Source organism: Doryrhamphus excisus, chromosome 4 (genome assembly GCF_030265055.1).
Source record: "Doryrhamphus excisus isolate RoL2022-K1 chromosome 4, RoL_Dexc_1.0, whole genome shotgun sequence".
Taxonomy (NCBI): Eukaryota; Metazoa; Chordata; class Actinopteri; order Syngnathiformes; family Syngnathidae; genus Doryrhamphus; species Doryrhamphus excisus.
This window is the reverse complement of record NC_080469.1, coordinates 5891426-5910454: the sequence shown is the minus strand read 5'-3', so window position 1 is coordinate 5910454 and position 19029 is coordinate 5891426. Positions and strand designations below refer to the sequence as shown.

The window sequence follows — 19029 nt, the reverse complement described above, 5'->3', positions numbered from 1 at the left end:
AACATGGTGTTAAAAAATATAAACAAGCAAATAGGAAGTGAAATAATGAGCCTATAAACCTTGCACGGTGTAAATATGTGAGTTGTTAATAATAAATAAGTGGTAACATTAAAAAAGACAAATAACATTGAGGATAAATACTGGAATGTAACAATTTTTCCACCTAATCCCACAATTTGTAAGTTATTTGGATAATAAATTAAATATGCTTCTTCATCATCATTTAGTTCCATCTTCTCACTGAAGGTTGAAGGTCGTTATTTGCCAGAAGCACCGGTTTTTAGCTGCTAATTTAAAGTTCTGATAGCATTTATTGGTCCATGCAGTGATGTTATCAATCCATTTGCGTCTTGGTCTCCTTCCTTCTTTCCTCTTTCCCTCTCTTTTTCCTTCAAGGAGTTGAGTTTGAAATTGGCTATGCCTGATTGTGTGACAACAGATACTTTTGATTTGATTTTGCAGTTGGCTCCCCACCTTCTGCCTTAAGTGGTGTGATGTCAGCGTTGCATTTTGTCAGATTATCATTGTATACGTTTGTACTTTTCAACTTTTAAAATATATTATAATATAACATGTTGGTTACAACATGTGGGACCTTTAAACTTCTTATCGTTGCAAATATCCGATATGTCATTAAAGTTTTCACCAACCTGATCCACTGTTGTCGTTCAGTGTTCAGGTGAAAATTTACAACAAAATGATTTGAGAAGAACCAGGAAATCTCTTGAAAGCAGTACTCTATGTGACTCCCACTGTTTATCATTGGAGGAGGATTAAATATAATCACCCAAGAGCGACCATCTAACAGCCCTCATCAAACAGCAGAGATGGACGTTGTGCAACATGAAAGAAAATGGATTGCCGTTGTCCGAAACACAACACAGCCACAGCAAAATTACACCCGCAAATCACAGTTGAGGGGGGAGAAATACCTAACTCAGTGAACACAACAGATTCCAGTGTGCTCCCATTACTTCCGAAAAATGAAGAACTGGAAATATAGGCTTCTAACCGTGTCACTAGAATGTGTAAAATCAAGAAAGAACATGCATATATGCATGTTGTCAAAGTCTCTTGGGCCACATGATTATAATGAGAGGTAGTTGGCATGGAAACCATCTGGGATACAATTGAAGCAGAATGCTGTAGATGGCACCATTGGAGATTTGTTGTCCCCAACTAATTAGTTGTTACAGTGTTTATTCCTTTACAGGAGCTCTATACAGCCATCCAAGTGTATCCTGGTAAACATTATAACCGTCATGGTCATCATCCAAACAAGAGACACTAAAGACACTAATATAAATGAGAATTATACATAATGCATTTTAACTGTGGTATGCTAAAATGACCACAAAAACCTTGAGCTTTGGAAACTGTGATTTACCGCTAATGGAATGTGGGCAGTGACGCGCAGTCAGGAGAAGCAGGTGAGGCAAGGCCTCAGAATAAAAAAGAAATATTTAAAAAAATGCATTCAATACATTTTTATGCTCTTTCACTGCCAAGATGGAGGATTATATGTCCAAACTTACCAAATGGTGATCAGACTTTTACAACAAAGTATCACAACTTTTCCTAATGAAGGACAAAGTACCTGGACTTCATATACAAATAAACAGTAAGAGCACTAATGTTTTTCAGTTAAATGGGACCTACTATTTTTCCACTTTTCTGACCTATAAATGTAGTGACAATGTTGTATTATCGTGTTAAATGAAGTTTCAGATAATGCGGTTTGGCCCATTTGGAAGTGAGCCCTGAAAGAAGTTTGGGATGACTCAAAACGCTCAGTTTGAAAAGGCGTGGTAAAACTGTTCCTTTGTGACATCACAGAGGGACAGACCTCCTCATATATAAACTTTCTGTCCTCCCTCAAGCTCTGCTTCCCCCGCCGTCCCCCATCATAAGGGTCCTAAGAGTCATAAGGGCAAGCAGTAAGTAAGCAGTAGTAAGCAGTAGTTTATCAGTGTCCTCACTGTGTTTATTTTGTGCAAGTCATGGAGCAAAAGCTTATCTATGTAGCATTATAGCATAGAGGAGCAGGGTTGCTAATAGCTCTACCCAAGTTTTTTACACACTGGAAGTGCTAAAATGAATATTGAATGTTTATTATCAGCAACAGTTAGCGGCACAAACTGGGAGTGTTTCTGTGCACTCGTTCCTATGCAGTATGACCAACCACAGCAGAGTGGGTGTGCCTGGACGCGGGCTGTGGGTGCAATACTTTAAAACAGACAGTTTTCGCAGGAACCCCGAAATCCAAAGAAATACAGCTGAATAGGTGTAGATTCTGGAAGAACTAGAAAGCTTTCTGTGCTGGTTATTGTGTGTAGCTGTTCTATAGGAGTCCACAACTCAATACATAGGGCTGAATAATTAGCATAATAAATACATAGGACCAAGACATATATATATTTTTGAGCAAATATGAATACTTTTACATAACTTTATTTATATAACATGCACTTGAGGTTAATGGTCATGGCGGAGCAAGGAGTCATTCCCAGCTGGTTGCCAGTCAGTCACAAGGAAATTGGGAATGAAGCGTGATGCCACGCCAGACAGCTTATGAACTACTACAACAATAAAAAAAAAGATGCAAAATAAAAATACAAATGGGAGGCCTTTGATAGTACCATACATAATACCAAGATAAAGGTTAGATACAAAAATAAAGATAAGGTAAAATAAAAAAAAAAGTACAGAAGAAACAGTACACATGCTTTATAATTCAAACTGAGCAAAACATGCCACTGGGGGTGAAAGGGCCCCCAGAATGCTGACAAACTTAATTTAAGGCTGCATCAAGTGTGGACACCATAGAGACTGAGGCTGTATAAACAAATACATTGACTTTAATTTATAACAATAGCAAAACACTACAGGCCTATAGAGAATAAAATACACTTCAGCAATGGAATACAATGACTAGAGAGTTAATACACCAAAGTAATCACACAAAATGTTCACGGTGCGGCTTGCGAGCGTTAGGTTGCGACCCCGGGATGCATAGATGAGGGCCGAGTGCAGGTAAAAATGTAATTTATGATGACAAGAGTAGACTAGGCGAATTACTGGTATACAGCACGTCAAAGGCTCAATGCACCAACAAAGGAAGCAGCACCTGGCTGAACTAAATACAACAATCAGCAATTACTAGCAGGTGTGTGTAACAGAGAACATAAGCACTTCAGAAAACAGGACACACCGACACAGGAAATAGTACAAAATAAGAGCATGAAACCAGGAACTAGTGCTTACAAAGTGAAACAAAACAAACTGTCACACAGGCAACAATGCAAATTGGGACACAAAATCACACAAACATGCAGGCCGCATGGTAGCCGAGTGGTTAGCGTGAAGGCCACACAGCTAGGAGACCTAGCATGTTTTTTCTCCAGGTACTCCACACATTTCCTCCTACATTCCAAAAACATGCTAGGTTAACTGGCGACTCCAAATTGTCCATAGGTATGAATATGAGTGTGGATGATTAATGTATGTGCCATGATTGGCTGGCGACCCTGTGTACCCTGAACTGCCCGAAGACAGCTGGGATAGGCTCCAGCATACCTGTGACAATAGTGTGGATAAAGCGGTATAGAAAATGTATGGAAAGATAAACATGCAAAGTAATACAAAGCAAAAAGTGAATCAAAGTGACCATACTTGGCAACCTGTATTAAAATAGCTAAAACTAAACCAGTACTTGCCTAATGTCACCAGTAGAGGGAGACCATGCTCTGTTCCAAAGCACACCTGAATGCAGCACCAATAGGCCACAATGTGCTGCACGAGCCTGCCACACGCTCGGGGGAGAAGAGGAGGTTTGGTCGTGCAACGTTTACAAATGTCGCAAAAGCTACGGCACTTTTGAGCAGCAGCCTTTGAAACAGCTTTCATATGGTAATTATATTTTAATTTTTTTTTAAAAAAAAGCTAATCGAGGTGCATCTTACCTGCCAGTGACAGCATGCGCTCCGAGACAGCGGTAGGAGGGGAAGAGCCATAATTTATGAAAACAGACACAAACAGAAAGAAATCTGAGAGACATTAATTCCCATTACTCAGACTAAAAAATATATATTTTTACAAGCATTACCTGCCTTGTAAATTAAATTAACGTGTTCTGTAGTGGAAAATTAGTTTTGATAAGAAAAATAGGTGAACAATTATAACACAAATTGAAATGAAACACCTAAACAACTGCTTTTCGCCTATCAAAATAAATTGGTGGTTGCATTTATGTATTATAGTTTTTTTTATTTTTTTTATTATCCGTGCTGGGTAAACATACAGAATCAAATTAGAAAATGACAAACCATTTTTAAATGTTCGATGTTTTTGGAATGTAGGAGGAAACCGGAGTAACACAGTAAACCCATATACATATATACAGACCTGATCAAATACATATAGATATATGTAGATATATATAGAGCCAAGTTTCTGATTATTGCTTGGGTCGTTTTCCAAAATAATACCTTAGAGAAGTGTTGCTTGCCCAAGCAAGTGGTCAATGATTTTTCAGATGGCAATAGCACCATCTAGTGTTAAAGACAAATACAGCAATAACAACTGCGTAAACCAATCCTCCTGTTTGACGATTCTGATTGGCTCTCGGAAAGAACTGGGCGGGCTGATAGGGTCATATGGTTAGACTGACAGGGACGACCAACGATCTGCTCATGTCAAAAATCAGATCGTTCTATCAAAGTGAATCAAACATCGCAAAAATATCCAGACCTCTTTGGTGTGGTAATTAGTCTCGCTGTTTGTCTGACAAACGTATATTTTGTGCTCCGGCGATGAAATTGTCCACTTTAGCTTGCTAGCAGCGTTCAATCAGTTTATTATTGCCGTCAGATCGCAGTTTAGCAGCTCGAGGCAGCTAGCATGTTAAATGTGTACTAACGTAGTTTGTTTTCGGTGGTAAGTTTTTGTAGTGGCCTAACTGTAACCGCCATTGTTTGACAGTAACCTACCCTCCTCCTCCGCCTCTTCCTGTTTGTATTTTTTCTGGGTACGTAGGACGTAGTTACAATGCTCTGAAGTGAAAGTAGCCTTTATCATGCCAGTGCTAACCAGCGAAGAGTAATGAAGCCTGAACAACAGTGTCCTGTGATGGCCGACAATGGACAGTTAACTCTCATGGGCGAATCGGCTGACTCTTCAGCTCGTCTTGGCCGACGTACGTACGGTTGTTCGTCCCATTTCCAGAGCCTACTGGACAGCTTACTGGCTCTCCGTCAAGCTGGCATTCTTTTTGACGTGGTGCTGCTGGTAGAAGGTCGAGCACTTCATGGCCACCGTGTGCTTCTCGCTGCCTCTTGTGATTACTTCAGGTAAAAAAAGCGACCCATTTTATGCAGATAAGTGGCTGTTGTGTCAAAAAGAAAGTAGAACCACTGTGCCTGTTGTGTCAAAAAGAAAGTAGAACCACTTCAAGGAAGTGTGGCGTCACAGTAAACATACCCAGGCATGCAGTATGATTCATAATGTCTAAACTTGAGTTCCAGCGAATACAAAACATGACCATGACCTAAAGACACGATTTGTAATTACAAACTAAATACATTTACTGTTCCAAATACAATATGTCTGTAGCGTCTCCTGTCATACATGGATATTAGTATGACAGAATTGGTTTCATTGTTGTTTGGACTAGTCTGTCTCTATTGTGGCAACCAAGCCACTAATTTAAGATCACATATGTATAGACTATATATGAATTTATAATAATGATGCATTATTTTGCAATGACATTAACTATCATGATTCATTTGTCAAGTACGATTGATGTTTCATCAGTTCAAAAATGTCAATGTTCCTCTCAGAGGGATGTTTACTGGAGGCCTTCGGGAGGCACAGCAAAAGGAGATCCCGATTCATGGAGTGTCCTATTTGGGCATGAAAAAATTACTGGACTATATATACACATCAAAGATTGAATTGGACCTGGATTGTGTTCAAGACGTCCTTATGGCTGCCACATTGGTACAGGTAGGGTTGACCTACAGTATGTCTTCATGTGTGGCTAACAAACGAGCATTTGACTCCATCTTTGTGTTTTGTGTGTTTTTTAAAGCTTGAGAACGTCATTGGCTTCTGTTGTGAGTTCCTTTCCTCCTGGGTGGATGAGAGCAACATTTTACAGATGCATCACCTTGCTGATGTGTACGGACTACAGCAGCTCAAAGCAGCGATGCACTCCCACATCTTGAAGAACCTCCAGGCTCTGTCCCTCACTGATGTTTACCGACAGCTCCCTCCGGAAGAAATATTCAGAGTCCTGAGCAGTGATGAGCTTGAGGTGAAAAGTGAGAATGAAGTGTATGAGGCTGCCCTTCACTACCACTACAGTCCCGAGCAGGTGGAGAACGACCAGGTGTACTTGAAGGTCAGTCAGGTGTGTTCTACGCTTCTTTGTCGCATACGCATTCAGTGTTTGCTTTGTTTTATCTTGTGTCTAACTGTTTCTAATCTCACTAAACCACAGGACAGTCTCAAGATGCTTGATGCTGTGCGTTTCTGCTTGATGGACAAACAAGTATTGCAGAAGTTGCACAGTAGACTGGAGCAGTGTCCTCTCAAGGAGACTGTGTCCGCCGCTCTGCAGTACCACAAGCAAGAGATGTGGCAGCCGGCCCTACAAAGTCCTCTGACCCAGCCTCGCTCCACCTTCGACTGCATCTTAGGCTTCGGTGGGATGTTCCGCCAACCTTCTTATTTGGACAATGAGCACATGTTCCAAGTGTTCCACCCGAGCTGGAAGGAGTGGAGAATTCTGAAAGCAGTGAACTGCCCCAGGATGTCCAACCAGGGGATTGCTGTGCTTAATAACTTTATCTATCTTATTGGTGGAGACAGGAACAACAGTGGATTCCGTGCAGAGACTTGCTGCTGGCGGTGAGGACCCTTGACACGGCAAAACCATCATGCTACAAATAGTACTTTTTCTTAAAACAAACCAAACTTCTTTATGATGCTTTAGTCGTTTTGGGGGGAAAAAAGACTCCAGTCTCTTCAAGGATAAAAAAAGTCAACCAACAGAAAGTGTGCATTTCAAGTTTATTTTAAAGAGTGCCAACTTTCTGTCAACAGTCAACATGGGAGTGTTTTACTTACAGTGCACATTGTTTTCACATGTTAAGCTAACAACCCCAAAATATCCCTCAGTCTTCTCCAGTCTTCCTTCGGTGCTGTTCTCAGTTCGCTTCGCAGGGATCTCAGTTTGATTACAGCAGCGCTAATACAAATGGCAACAAGTGGATGCACACCTTAATTATGTACCTTCTTCCATCTAATGGAGGTCCATATAATTGTTTTGCATCGGGGGTCTCAAACCATATTTTGTGTACCCCTGACTTGACACCAATTCCCCATGAGAGGCACTCACATGAGAGGTTTTGGCTTAGTTTTTATGCTTTCCAACAAACCCGGCTGGGAATCAAACCCATACCCTCTGCCATGAAAGGCAATGTGAAGGCTACGGGTTCGATTCACCGTCCTCCCATGATTAGGTCAAAGTATCCCTGGGCAAAATACTGAACAGTGTCAAAGCGCTATACATTTGTATAAACAAGACAGGTGTATACAAATACTGTATTTTGACTGTATTTTCTCGAGTTAGCTTTAGTTGTGAAGTCATGATCTGTTTACTCCTGTCACCGTTCTATAGGTACGACCCTCGTCACAACACTTGGTGCTCCATCCAGCCTTTGCATTACCAGCATGCCGACCATTGCGTGTGCGTGGTGGGTGACCATATTTACGCCATCGGAGGTCGAGACTACAGCAATGAGTTGTGCACAGTGGAGCGCTACGACATACATACTAACAAATGGGAGTTGGTGTCCCCCCTCACCAGAAAGGTACGACGAAACTTTAAGCACCGCAATACTCTCTCTGTGCACATGATGGCGCGTCACAGTCACCAGTCCTTTAATATTCTATCTAGGTTTATGCCCACGCTGGAGCTGTGCTAGATGGCAAAATTTATATCACATGTGGACGAAGAGGGAGGGCGTACCTACAAGAGACCCAATGTTTTGACCCAGCGGACAACCAGTGGACAGCATGTGCAGATGGACCAGTTGGTCGGGCGTGGCATGGCATGGCTGCTGTGAATGGACGCCTTTATGTCATTGGAGGAAGCAATGACGAGCACGGTTACCGGCGAGATGTGGTGAAGGTAGAACATCATCCCATCATCTTTTTCTACGGCATTATTCTTTGTGTTGTGCCTTTCCATTGACCTGGTTGTAGAGATGATGTAAACTTCAATATACTCCTGATCACAATTTTAATGAAAATTTGCAAGAATTTGACGCTATTGCTCTGGAAGGAGGGCATTGTGTACAGTCATTACCACACAGACGAGGGCATTCAGTCATGAGGGATGCCCCTCGCATCAGCCATCAGTTTGACGCCTCTTCAAAACCTGAAGCTTCATTGTTTCATTGAAGCAGAAGGTATCCCAGATCATGATGGCGGCCATTGCACTGTGCCATGTGGAAAATATCTCAGATGGGCTCTCCTTGTCATGCCACTTTTGAAGCTATCAGGGCCATTAAGGTTACATTTTGTTCTCATTCGAGAATAAAACTTTCTTCCACCTTTCAGTGGTGCTCGAGTTCAAATTCCAGGCCTTTTGAAGATGTTTTCTTTTTATGGGTCAATCACTACATGCACTCGATTTTCCATTTAAGGCCAATATTCCAGCTTCTGAAACATTCACAATAACCCGTTTACATGTCTGAGCAAACATTACCACTGGAGGTAGCAGAGATGAGGATGCTGAGGTTCTCATTGGGAGTGACCAGGATGGATAGGATCAGGAAGGAGTACATCAGAGGGACATTACATGTTAGAGGCCTTGGAGATAAAGTCAGAGAGGTCAGACTGAGATGGTTCAGACATGTCCAGAGGAGAGATAGTGAATATTTTGGTAGAAGGATGCTGCGTTTAGAGCTGCCAGGTAGGAGGAGTAGAGGAAGACCAAATTCAGGAACAAGACATTGAATCCACATTTTTTCCAACATTTTGGCTTTTAAAGTCTTCTTAAATTTAAACTGATTAACACCCTATTTCAGTTTGGTTGTCAGCAATAAATTGCTGACTTCTTCTTTTTGTATTTTGAAGTTCTACTGAGAACCTCGTTAAGATCCAACATTGCAAAATGTAAATTATTGCAATTGTTCAACTGGTCTTAAAATTTTGATCCGGAGTACATCCGTCCCGTTTCTTGATGTCTTTGGCTACAGGTACTTTGGCGTCTTCCAGTTCCGCAATTAACTTTTGGATTTTGAATTTTGAATTTTCTCCTGATTATTATGCAGTTTAATACATTCCTGAAAATTAAATACATCGTTCATTGATTTGTTGTGTTTTTCAGATGGCTTGCTTTGAGCCCTCAGACAACTCCTGGTCTTTACTGAGCCCACTCCCGGCTGGACATGGGGAACCCGGCATAGCAGTACTGGACAGTCGCATCTACGTACTGGGAGGACGCTCTCATGACAGAGGCGTCCGGATGAAATATGTTCATGTGTTCAACACTGACAAAGATCACTGGGAGAGTGACACGCCATTGTTGGAGTGCGTCTCGGGCCTGGCAGCCTGCGTGGTCTGCATGCCTCCAACCGTGATGGCACTTGCCGGGAGCTGGGAGCAATACCTGAAGGTATCATCGGATGATACAGACTTTAATAGCTCAGAGCGGAGCTCAGATCGATATAGCACAGATGAAGACTTCTAAGTAACCCAATGAGCACCGGAGACAAGGATGTAAATTGTCTTTGCCCACTAACCCCTTTAGAAAACACTACAAGAGTTTTGTTGTAAAAGCAAAATGGAGTGTACTGCTTGGGTACTAACCATCAGAGGTACTGCTGGTTCAGTTTCAACTAGTATTAGATCTTGAGGAAGTGATAAGGCAGCCCTCTCATCCCTTCTCTCTCTAAACCAATGTACAAACCGAACCGTGATGACATCAATACTTACAGTATCTAACCATATGAAAAAAACAAAATTAGTTCAACTGCCTAAAATAGGAGAAAAATATGTGGTGACATTTGTATTAGCTTGTCAATTTACTTGAATGGGGTACAGAATGGTACTGTTTGTATTTTCAAATGAGTATTTTGCTACAAGCACTTAACACAGAATACTTGCAGTGCAGAATATCCCTTTATGCAGTTAAAAGAAATATGCAATATGTAGACATATCCAGACACTGTCAATAGTAGGATCCTACCACTAAGTTTTGATTAAATCAACATTTTTTTTCCAACCCTCCTAAACTGTAACTCACCATAAAGGTCATTCATCAGCATTCCTCTCTTCCTGGAACTAAAGCCACTAACGTCATTCTTCAGCATCACAATTGAACAGCCTCATAATTCCTTAGTCACACATTTTTATCATTTGTCTGTCTCTCGCTTTCTCTTACGTTGTCACTCTTGATGTCACTTTTGTCTCGAGGCGAATTATCCATTTAGCTTGATCTTCATCATCACACAGTAGTCCAGCCTTTTGAAAGCCATTGGTTATAGTCGACGGTTGGCGGTCTTCACTTGATCAAACATGATATTAACTTCGACGTCACTACTTCCTGAAGATGCACCCTAAAACATGGTGGCAAATGTACAGTAGTTTCTAGCCATAAAGGGTTCAAGCATTACAGTTAATGTACTGTGGTGCTGTTCACCCTGTTTCTTTCCCTTCCTGGTTCACGCCCGTACCACAAATACACTGAAGGCATCGTCAACAGGGTGCCTTGTTGTCCTGCACTTGTGAAACTTTATGTCTAATGTGTTTAATTTTCCATAGAAGAAGAGCTTTAGATCATTATGGTCAAGATATTGGTCAAGAGTTTGCTGGCACGTTTGCGTTTCTTCACTCAGTTATGGATGCCGTTTATCTATCTCTCTGCACATAATCCAAAGAGCATGATGAAGAGTATTTTCAGGTATTTAAGGATACAAATAAGTTGCATCAACTGATATGATTTAATATGCTTTCCTCGATCAACCAAGATATGGAAATGTATTTCTGTTGAAAAGGATAATAAAGACATTAATATGCCAAAAAGGTCTTGTTTAATGATGATTATAGAGGAGTTAAAATATATTCTCTAAATATAGTAACAGAGTCACTACGTTGGCCACACTGATACATCCTGCTATGTCTTCTTATTCTCTGGTAGACCAGGTGTGTATGAGGAGTGTTATGATGCCATCTACTGTACAGAGTTGGAATGAAAAGCTACATTCACAGCCAGTCCCATTATAATGTGTTCATGAGTGAAGACGAACGGGGAGCACTAACACTATTTGTGAAGGTCAAAATGTATGGGAAAGTGCACTTATAGACATCCTTCCATCCTGTGGTTCGCACAGAGGTCCAACAACATCATACCGCACTGGTTCAGATCGGGGAGGCCCCTGAAGGCCATAGGTCTCTAGTATCCCTTTGATGGACTCCAAGATGGCTGGGTACTGTCAACTGCTGGTTGGCGTGTGCGCACAAAGGACGATCAGGACCCTTTCCCCAACCCGAAGGTGTAGGAAAATTACCCTCTTGTTCACCCAGGATGACTCCAACAAGGAGGCACCAAGCTGGGGGGCTGTTAAGAAGCCCACACCAGCTCTCCGACTCTCCCCTGCAGCAACTCCAGAGTAGAACAAGGTCCAGCCCCTCTCAAGGAGTTTGGTTCCAGAACCCAAACTGTGGGTCGAGCTTAGTGTCTCAACCTCTCGTACAAGTTCGGACTACTTCCCCGCCACAGAATAATACACATATCAACATGAGACTGGATACTATGTATGCTTCATGCAAAACACCCAAAATGGACCTCAATGCATAAAAATAAGCCAACAATGTACAAGTAGACATTAGTAAAGCAAACTGTCCATCACTCAAATATCATTCTCTTCAAGCAAATAATCAAACAATATAATTGTTTGATTATAAAATTGTCTGACCTAAGAGGGCTAGTAGTACAAATAGCAGTAATACTTGGGAGTACTTGAATGTAATAGATGCGCTTACTGCCTTACTGTCTCTTCTAGTTCCTCTCCATTTGCTCCTACACTCCATCAAGTTTATGAAGGGTTCCTCTCCTGGGTATTTCCTCTGCATTTGTCACCCCACCCCAAAAGGCCTGAGTGCCCCCCCCCCCCCCCCCGCCCCGCCCCACACTCTCTTTAACATGATTGTGCCACTTGTCTGGCGACACCAGCATTGCCGATTAACATCCACTATATGTCAATCTTTCCTTTCCACTGTAGTACCAGCAAGGGAATACTTAGCTCACACGTCTCCCACTTAACCAGGATGGTGGACTTTATGAATGTCTTAGTGCTGGTCGATGTGCGGCTCTTTGACCATTTTCACAGCAATTAAAAAGGCCCAAATGACCATTTAGGGTGAAGACACATAAGATTAAACCCAGTGGAGTTGTGGAAAAAAGTATTTGCTTCTTTAGTTTTGCTTCTTTTATTGCGTAGGAGAGTAAGACATCCAAAGCTTGTTTTCTTTCACTCTTTGAATTCCTTAGTGCACACCTTCTATTGGCTACATGATATTAAAAAAGGAACCATAAAATGATTTGCTTAGATTTCACACACAGGCCTTGTTTAGTGTTTTGGGTGCTGTTTGACTAAAAAACTCCCCATACTCTGTCAAATGTTATTCACATGTGGTACTAAAGTATATTTAGCGTACTAAAGTGGCCCCCACATCCTTTCATTTTTCTATACGGAGCCCTGAGTGGAAAACCGCAATTACCTGTGGTACCTCGGTTAACATTCGCCTCAGTTAACACGTTTTTGCTAAAATTTTGCCTTATGGCTTACATTCACATACTATGCCGCATAACAAATTGTTGTATCTGTGCTTGGTTTGTTTATGCAGACATTTAGGATCACACCTCAGGACAAAATCTTGTGATACTTAGTTACTTCACCCTTAGCTACGGCTGCCTGTGGGGCATATATAGTACATGTAATGGAATGATGACTGACTCCTGTGCATTTCTTTACAGTGAGTGCAAGAAACTCTCAATAAGCCACTAAAAGTCCAAAGAGGTTGCAAATGACAGCAGCATTCCAAAGAGAGTGAATGTACTGAATTAACAGTAAATTAACAAAACAGACACCGCAAACAGACACTTACTATGGTACCCATTATGTCATTGTATGGGAATATCACCTCGTACTTCGGTACGTGACAAAAAAAAAAAAACTTAAACTGTATTATGGAAAGCAGGAAGTGAACAAATGTAACAGTTACTGATTGTAAAAGTACCAGATGGAGGGGTAGGATTTAATAAGCTTTGCTTCTTCCTACTCCTTTTGGACATGTGGAACTGTGAACTGATTATGTGATTATGTGATGCATTCAATTGTAATCTGATGCATGTTCAAATGAAATAAAACCATTACCATTACCAAACAATGGAAAGTGTTCATTTTAAATATTCAGTTGTCCATTCATTGGTCGTTTGTCATCATTTTTGCATCAATTTTTTCATGTAAAAGTATAAAGATTGTAATTATTGTAAATTTTGGGGTGTCTGGAACAAATTACTTGGATTTACAATTTGCTTTGGTTAGAGTCCGTCTTGGTTAGAGTCTGACATCCTGGAAAAGATTAATGACGTTAACCAAGGCACCACTGCACTTATTATTATTTTACTTTGAGCTGGTGTACACTAGGGGTGGGCAGTACTGCAAAGAAAAAATACAAGGCCAGTACCGCCGATACTTCTTACTTCAAAATATCTCAGCATCATTAAATACTTTTTCCTTTTATTATTTATTCAAAATTAAATTATTTGTGCAATATACTGTTTACGCTGTACATTGTTATTCATATTTGATGTCATCTATTTATTCTCCACATTATTATTATTATTATTTATTATCATATGGGAGGCAACAACATTTCAATGGGAATTTCACTGCTGTATTATTGTGCAATGACAATAAAGGAAGTCTATCTATCTTTTTATCATATGCCCAGAATAAAACACAGGATAATTTTTTTTATGCCGCCAACCAAATAAATAACTTAATCAATAAAAACATTTGTGAGCAATTTAACCATATATAAATACAACATAAGACAACACACCTGGAATATGGGAGGAAACCGGAGTACCTGGGGAAAACCCACGCAGAGATGCCTAAGCAGAGAATCAAACCCAGTTCTTCCAGATCTCCTGACTGTGTGGCCAACATGCTAACCACTGGGGTGCCGTGCGGCCCTACCTTTATAAGCAAATGTTCATTTTCCACATTCCCAGTGAGAGCGTAGTTGTGGGGACATTTAGTAAGGTGTGCTAGATGGAGTTGACCTTTCAAATAGTGTACACTTTTCTTTTGTCCTGAACTGCAATGATGGAATAATCGGTTTGCACCGCACAGCTGGAGAAGTCCAAGACAGAGGCAGGACATTGTGGTTCCAGCAGTCCCCGAGGTAACGACTTCCACGCCCGATTTGCTTCTGGTGGTTGCCCTCGTACCCGCCCCCTCCTTTACAACAGTCATTAGTAGCTCATATCCATCCAGAGTGGAGGCAAAGTGCTCAGCCTGTGTTTTCAAGTTGTGAAAAGGCTCCGACCCCCCCTCCCCACCCCCCCATTGTCACGCCTTTTACAGTCATTGACATGAAGAAGGAGAGTCGTGCTTTGCTTTATGATGCAAGTGGCTCAACCTCAGCAGGTGAGCTTGCAGTTACACAGCGTCTTTAATGCATGCTGGGCCCGTCCATACTACAGAGTGGCCCTCATTAGAGCAACAATGGAGTAACACAAATAAACAGCATTTGAAGGATGGGCCCAGTCATCCTCGTCTAGCAGATGTTGACCAGCAAAGATTCGAACACTCACGAGAGACATCATCCATCTCATCCATTTCAATAAGTCCATACCTTTTTACTGACAATTTTATTTAAAAAGCATTTGGTGGCCATTTTGGATATTTTTTTTAAATTTTGTAGCAGTCTAATCTTAATCAATTCAGTTCAGATTAAGCAATTAAATACTCAGATTACAAAATTCTGCTTTTCATATTTTATGAGGTACTGAATTTGGAGGGGGGGGGGTATAAAATGTAACTACTCTGTGTGTATATTTAAAGACAAAACCCGGTGTCAATTTTGTGTTATTACGCACAAAAAAATTATTATGAGAGTTCTTACTATCTGTGGTGACACCAGCCATGTTGTTTGGCATACAGACAATCCCACTGAGGAAAAGACAAGCAGAAAAAAGGAAGCAAAACTGGAGGTAGCAGAGCTTCTCATTGGGAGTGACCAGGATGGATAGGATCAGAAATGAGTACATGAGAGGGACATTACATGTTAGAGGCCTTGGAGATAAAGTCAGTTAGTTGAGAGATAGTGAATATATTATTATATGTATTATATATTGAGTTTAGAGCTGCCAGGTATATATATAAACATTTGTGTATTAGAAAACGTACACCCAAAGTCAGCTGGGATGGGCTCCAGCATCCACCTGCGGCTTTAATGAGTATAGGTGGCATCAAAAATGTATCCATTTCTGGATTGAAGGGACACCAAGTAACAATAAGTTTTCCGTTTTATTTTCAGATCACATCACAAATGGGAGACAGAAATAAATTGCACACTTGGGTTTTATGTTTTGTTTTTTTTTTACAAAAATAATATATTCACTTGAGGATGGAATGAAATACAAAATAAATAGACAACTCAACAATAAAACAATTCCTCAGTATGGCATTGCACACTTTAGTCATTATAGCGAGTCCATCAGCAGGTGTTGTATTCTCATGGCGGCCCTTTAAGGGGCACGCCCCGTGTCTAGCGGCTTGAAGAGAGCAACACTGTGGTAACATGAAGGAGCAGAAGAAGCGTGGAGGACATCACTCTGATGCCCTCACCAGCAAGAATAGGAGAAGAGTGGGTACTGGCTCCACTCGGCCACGTTGCTGTGGTGGTAGCCGTGGTGCACGGCCTGCGTGGTGTAGTCGGTGGTGAGGTGGTGAGGAGGCGGCGGGTACTGGGCTGGACCGGAGCTGCTCCACTGAGCCAGGGGCTGCTCGGCGCTGTAGTGGTTGTAGATGTGGTGGCCGATCACGCCCGGCTTGCCTGTTGGGGCCATGCTCATGTTGAGCACCGCGGGGTAATCCTGGGGGACGCAGGGCGAAGCGGTGACCTCATGAGTGCGGGGTTTTGACGAGTCATGATCAGGGACTGTGGCGACATCGGGGACCCTGGATTCGAAATTGCTGCGCCCTGATCCACTGGTACTGCTGCCGACACTGGAAGACGGGGAAGGCGACTTTCCATACTCGTGGAACCTGAGAAGAAAACGAGTGTCAGTGTTGGGGAGACCATGAGAAGATACTGCGTTGGTTCCTTTGGTCACCTGTAAGGCTGGTACGATGCCGGAGCAGGAACCAGCTGCTCTGTACTGTAAAGGTCCCGAGAATCAGCAGCAGGAGGAGATCCGTTCCTCATGCTGTGCTCTCGCTCTGCAGACCAGGGCGAGTAGCGTTCCTCCTTGATCTCATCTGCATCCTTCCTCTTTTGGAGCTCCGCTTCATCTCCCTCGTAACCCTCAAAGGAGGAGCGGCAGAATTCTGAAAAGATAAAAGCTCTGAGTTGAGTTCAAGTGTCAAAATATGAACATTTCCCAGGAAAAACGGGGAGCGTTGATAACCTGATGGAGTGTCCTCTTCTGAGTCTCTGTTCATTTCTGAGATCTTTGCTGGCTTCTCCAGACCGCTTGGGTTCTTGCTTGCACGCCTGAAGAGCATCACCAGGGTGAATAAAACCCACCTTTAACAACATCTCGCTTTCATTCGCTACCTTTTCTTTGTTGTGCCTTCATCACGGAAACCTTTGGCGAACGGGTTGTGATCGATCTTCAGTTTGGTGATCTGTGGGTGAAGACAAGTCAGTTCGGACATCAGTTCCACGTCTTTGTATTTGCTGGACTCAAGATACGGACCTTTGTGTTCTGGTAGGCGGTGACTGCTGTGAAGGATGTCTCCGGGAATGTGAAGGTCTGGAAAACACCCCAGCGGACGCTGAACAGGTCATCGGCCTGAACAATGTGGAAGCGAGGGTGGTAGCGATGCATTGAGTGTAAAATAATCTGCAGATGGAACAAAATGAGGTTAAATCATCCATTTTTTTGCCTTCAGCTGATTTTGAATGTTTCTGTCTTACATGGCCGTGCTGGTCGAGCGTATTGTTAGTGAGCTTGAGCTTAAGGAACGAGATGGACTGCTTCATCCAGTGGCTCCCCGGAGCGGGAGAGTCGGGATGCAGGTAAGTTCTACACGGAGGCTGAGGCTCCGCTTTTCCCGCCACTTCCCATTTCTCTTTATTCCACTGTAGGAAGGAGACAGAATGGCTAATCTGTCATACAGATGGAGAAGCTGATTCTCCCACAGTTGCAAGGAGGACGATAGAGGTGAGAGTGACGGCCGGCTGGACCACCCACTGAGATAGGGGGGTAAGTACAGTGGGCTCCCAGCGGGGGATAGAAAAACAGGAAGAGATAGCAGCCTTTGATGTTCAATATTAGCAGAGCAGGAGGTGACAAACTTGTCTGGGGGAGCAACACAAATAACAACCTTTACTAACCTTGTATCTAAAGCCATCTTCTGGGACCATGTCCACCAGTAAAATGTACTTGGCACATGGAATTAAACCGGATAGATTCACTTTGCAGTGCGGAAACATCCTCCTGGAAAAAAAACAGCCATCAAGTCAGCATGCAAGAATTAATTTTTTTTAATTCTGTTTTCTCACCTGCCAGGTTTGGTGATGATCATCTCTGTTCCGATATCGTGAAACGTCCTCCACAGGTTAGGGTCCTCCAAAGTCAAACGGATGTTACCCTGGAGGTAAGCATCACCACCGGGAGCCATGGTGGACGACGGGGGGGCACTGAAGTTGGGCGTCAAGTCTACAAGATGCATCCCGCTAAGTTCCAACGTCTTAGAAATAAAAGTGATCATAATGATCGACACTCACCTCTGATGGACTGCATGCTTATGATTCAAAAGCATATAAAAAAATCCAATAAGGAATCCAAGTGGTGATATCCGATCTTCTTGTGTAAAGAATCCAAGTGAGGGTCCTTCAGTCCCTGGCATTGGGACGACCATGACTTTTAAGGGGGCTCCTGCAGTGGGTGGGGTCAAGACGGCCATTCCCAGGCTTTGAAGCTGCACAATGATGAGTCAGGGCCCTGCTGTGATTGGAGGTGCCAGAAATCAAAGAAACTTAACAGAGCCTTGATACCGTCCCCACAGGAAGAGGGACCGAGGAAATGCATCTTTATTAACTGCTAAGAGACTTTTAAACAAATATGCACGTCTGAGGCTGTGTAAAGATCGTTCACACACACACACACACACACACACGTACAAAAATGGCCATTTAGTGTGTTTGTGTAATGTTGCTAAATGCACCATTCACTTCATATTGCAAAAAAGAGTAGAAATTATCTAGTGATGACGAAGGGTTGTGTGTCATTTTTTATTGGCCCACAAGGATCTGGGAGGGTACTTTTTTAATTAATTTTTTTAACTTTTAATATTTTATTTAGTTTTTATTTTTTAAATATTTTTTCTAAATATAAATATATATTTTTTTGTCCTGGCCAACAATGAAATGATGTGGAGGGCCACTTTAATACTATATATAATAATATAATATAATATAATATAATATAATATAATATAATATAATATAATATAATATAATATAATATAATATAATATAATATAATATAATATAATATAATATAATATAATATAATATAATATAATATAATATAATATAATATAATATAATATAATATAATATAATATAATATAATATAATATAATATAATATAATATAATATAATATAATATAATATAATATAATGTAATGTAATGTAATGTAATGCAATATAATCTATAAACCTCAAATGGCCCCCAAGCCACACTTTGGACCCTCCGTGTTTGGAGCACA

General features: G+C 41.6%; 2 protein-coding genes across 4 annotated transcripts; one reads left to right on the top strand and one right to left on the bottom strand.

Moving 5' to 3' along the window:
• Window positions 1–3770: 3770 nt before the first annotated feature.
• Window positions 3771–11112, top strand: klhl22 (kelch-like family member 22). Of its 3 annotated transcripts, none has more exons than XM_058071683.1 (7): window positions 3771–3909; window positions 5841–6006; window positions 6092–6412; window positions 6503–6912; window positions 7685–7877; window positions 7964–8197; window positions 9401–11112. In XM_058071683.1, the coding sequence occupies exons 2-7, from the start codon at window positions 5845–5847 to the stop codon at window positions 9761–9763; spliced, it is 1683 nt and encodes a 560-aa protein (XP_057927666.1). In that variant the 5' UTR covers window positions 3771–3909; window positions 5841–5844; the 3' UTR covers window positions 9764–11112. The 3 variants fall into 3 exon arrangements, with proteins under 3 accessions (XP_057927666.1, XP_057927665.1, XP_057927664.1); XM_058071682.1 differs by lacking the exon at window positions 3771–3909 and adding an exon at window positions 4644–5348 and having other exon boundaries at window positions 6092–6403; XM_058071681.1 differs by lacking the exon at window positions 3771–3909 and adding an exon at window positions 4644–5348.
• Window positions 11113–15646: 4534 nt separating this feature from the next.
• On the bottom strand, window positions 15647–18186 carry tbx16 (T-box transcription factor 16). Its single transcript, XM_058070942.1, has 9 exons — window positions 18043–18186; window positions 17818–17974; window positions 17650–17752; window positions 17230–17394; window positions 17009–17155; window positions 16867–16937; window positions 16718–16803; window positions 16424–16637; window positions 15647–16355 (listed from the first exon to the last, which is right to left on the bottom strand). The coding sequence occupies exons 1-9, from the start codon at window positions 18056–18058 to the stop codon at window positions 15932–15934; spliced, it is 1383 nt and encodes a 460-aa protein (XP_057926925.1). The 5' UTR covers window positions 18059–18186; the 3' UTR covers window positions 15647–15931.
• Window positions 18187–19029: the final 843 nt, after the last annotated feature.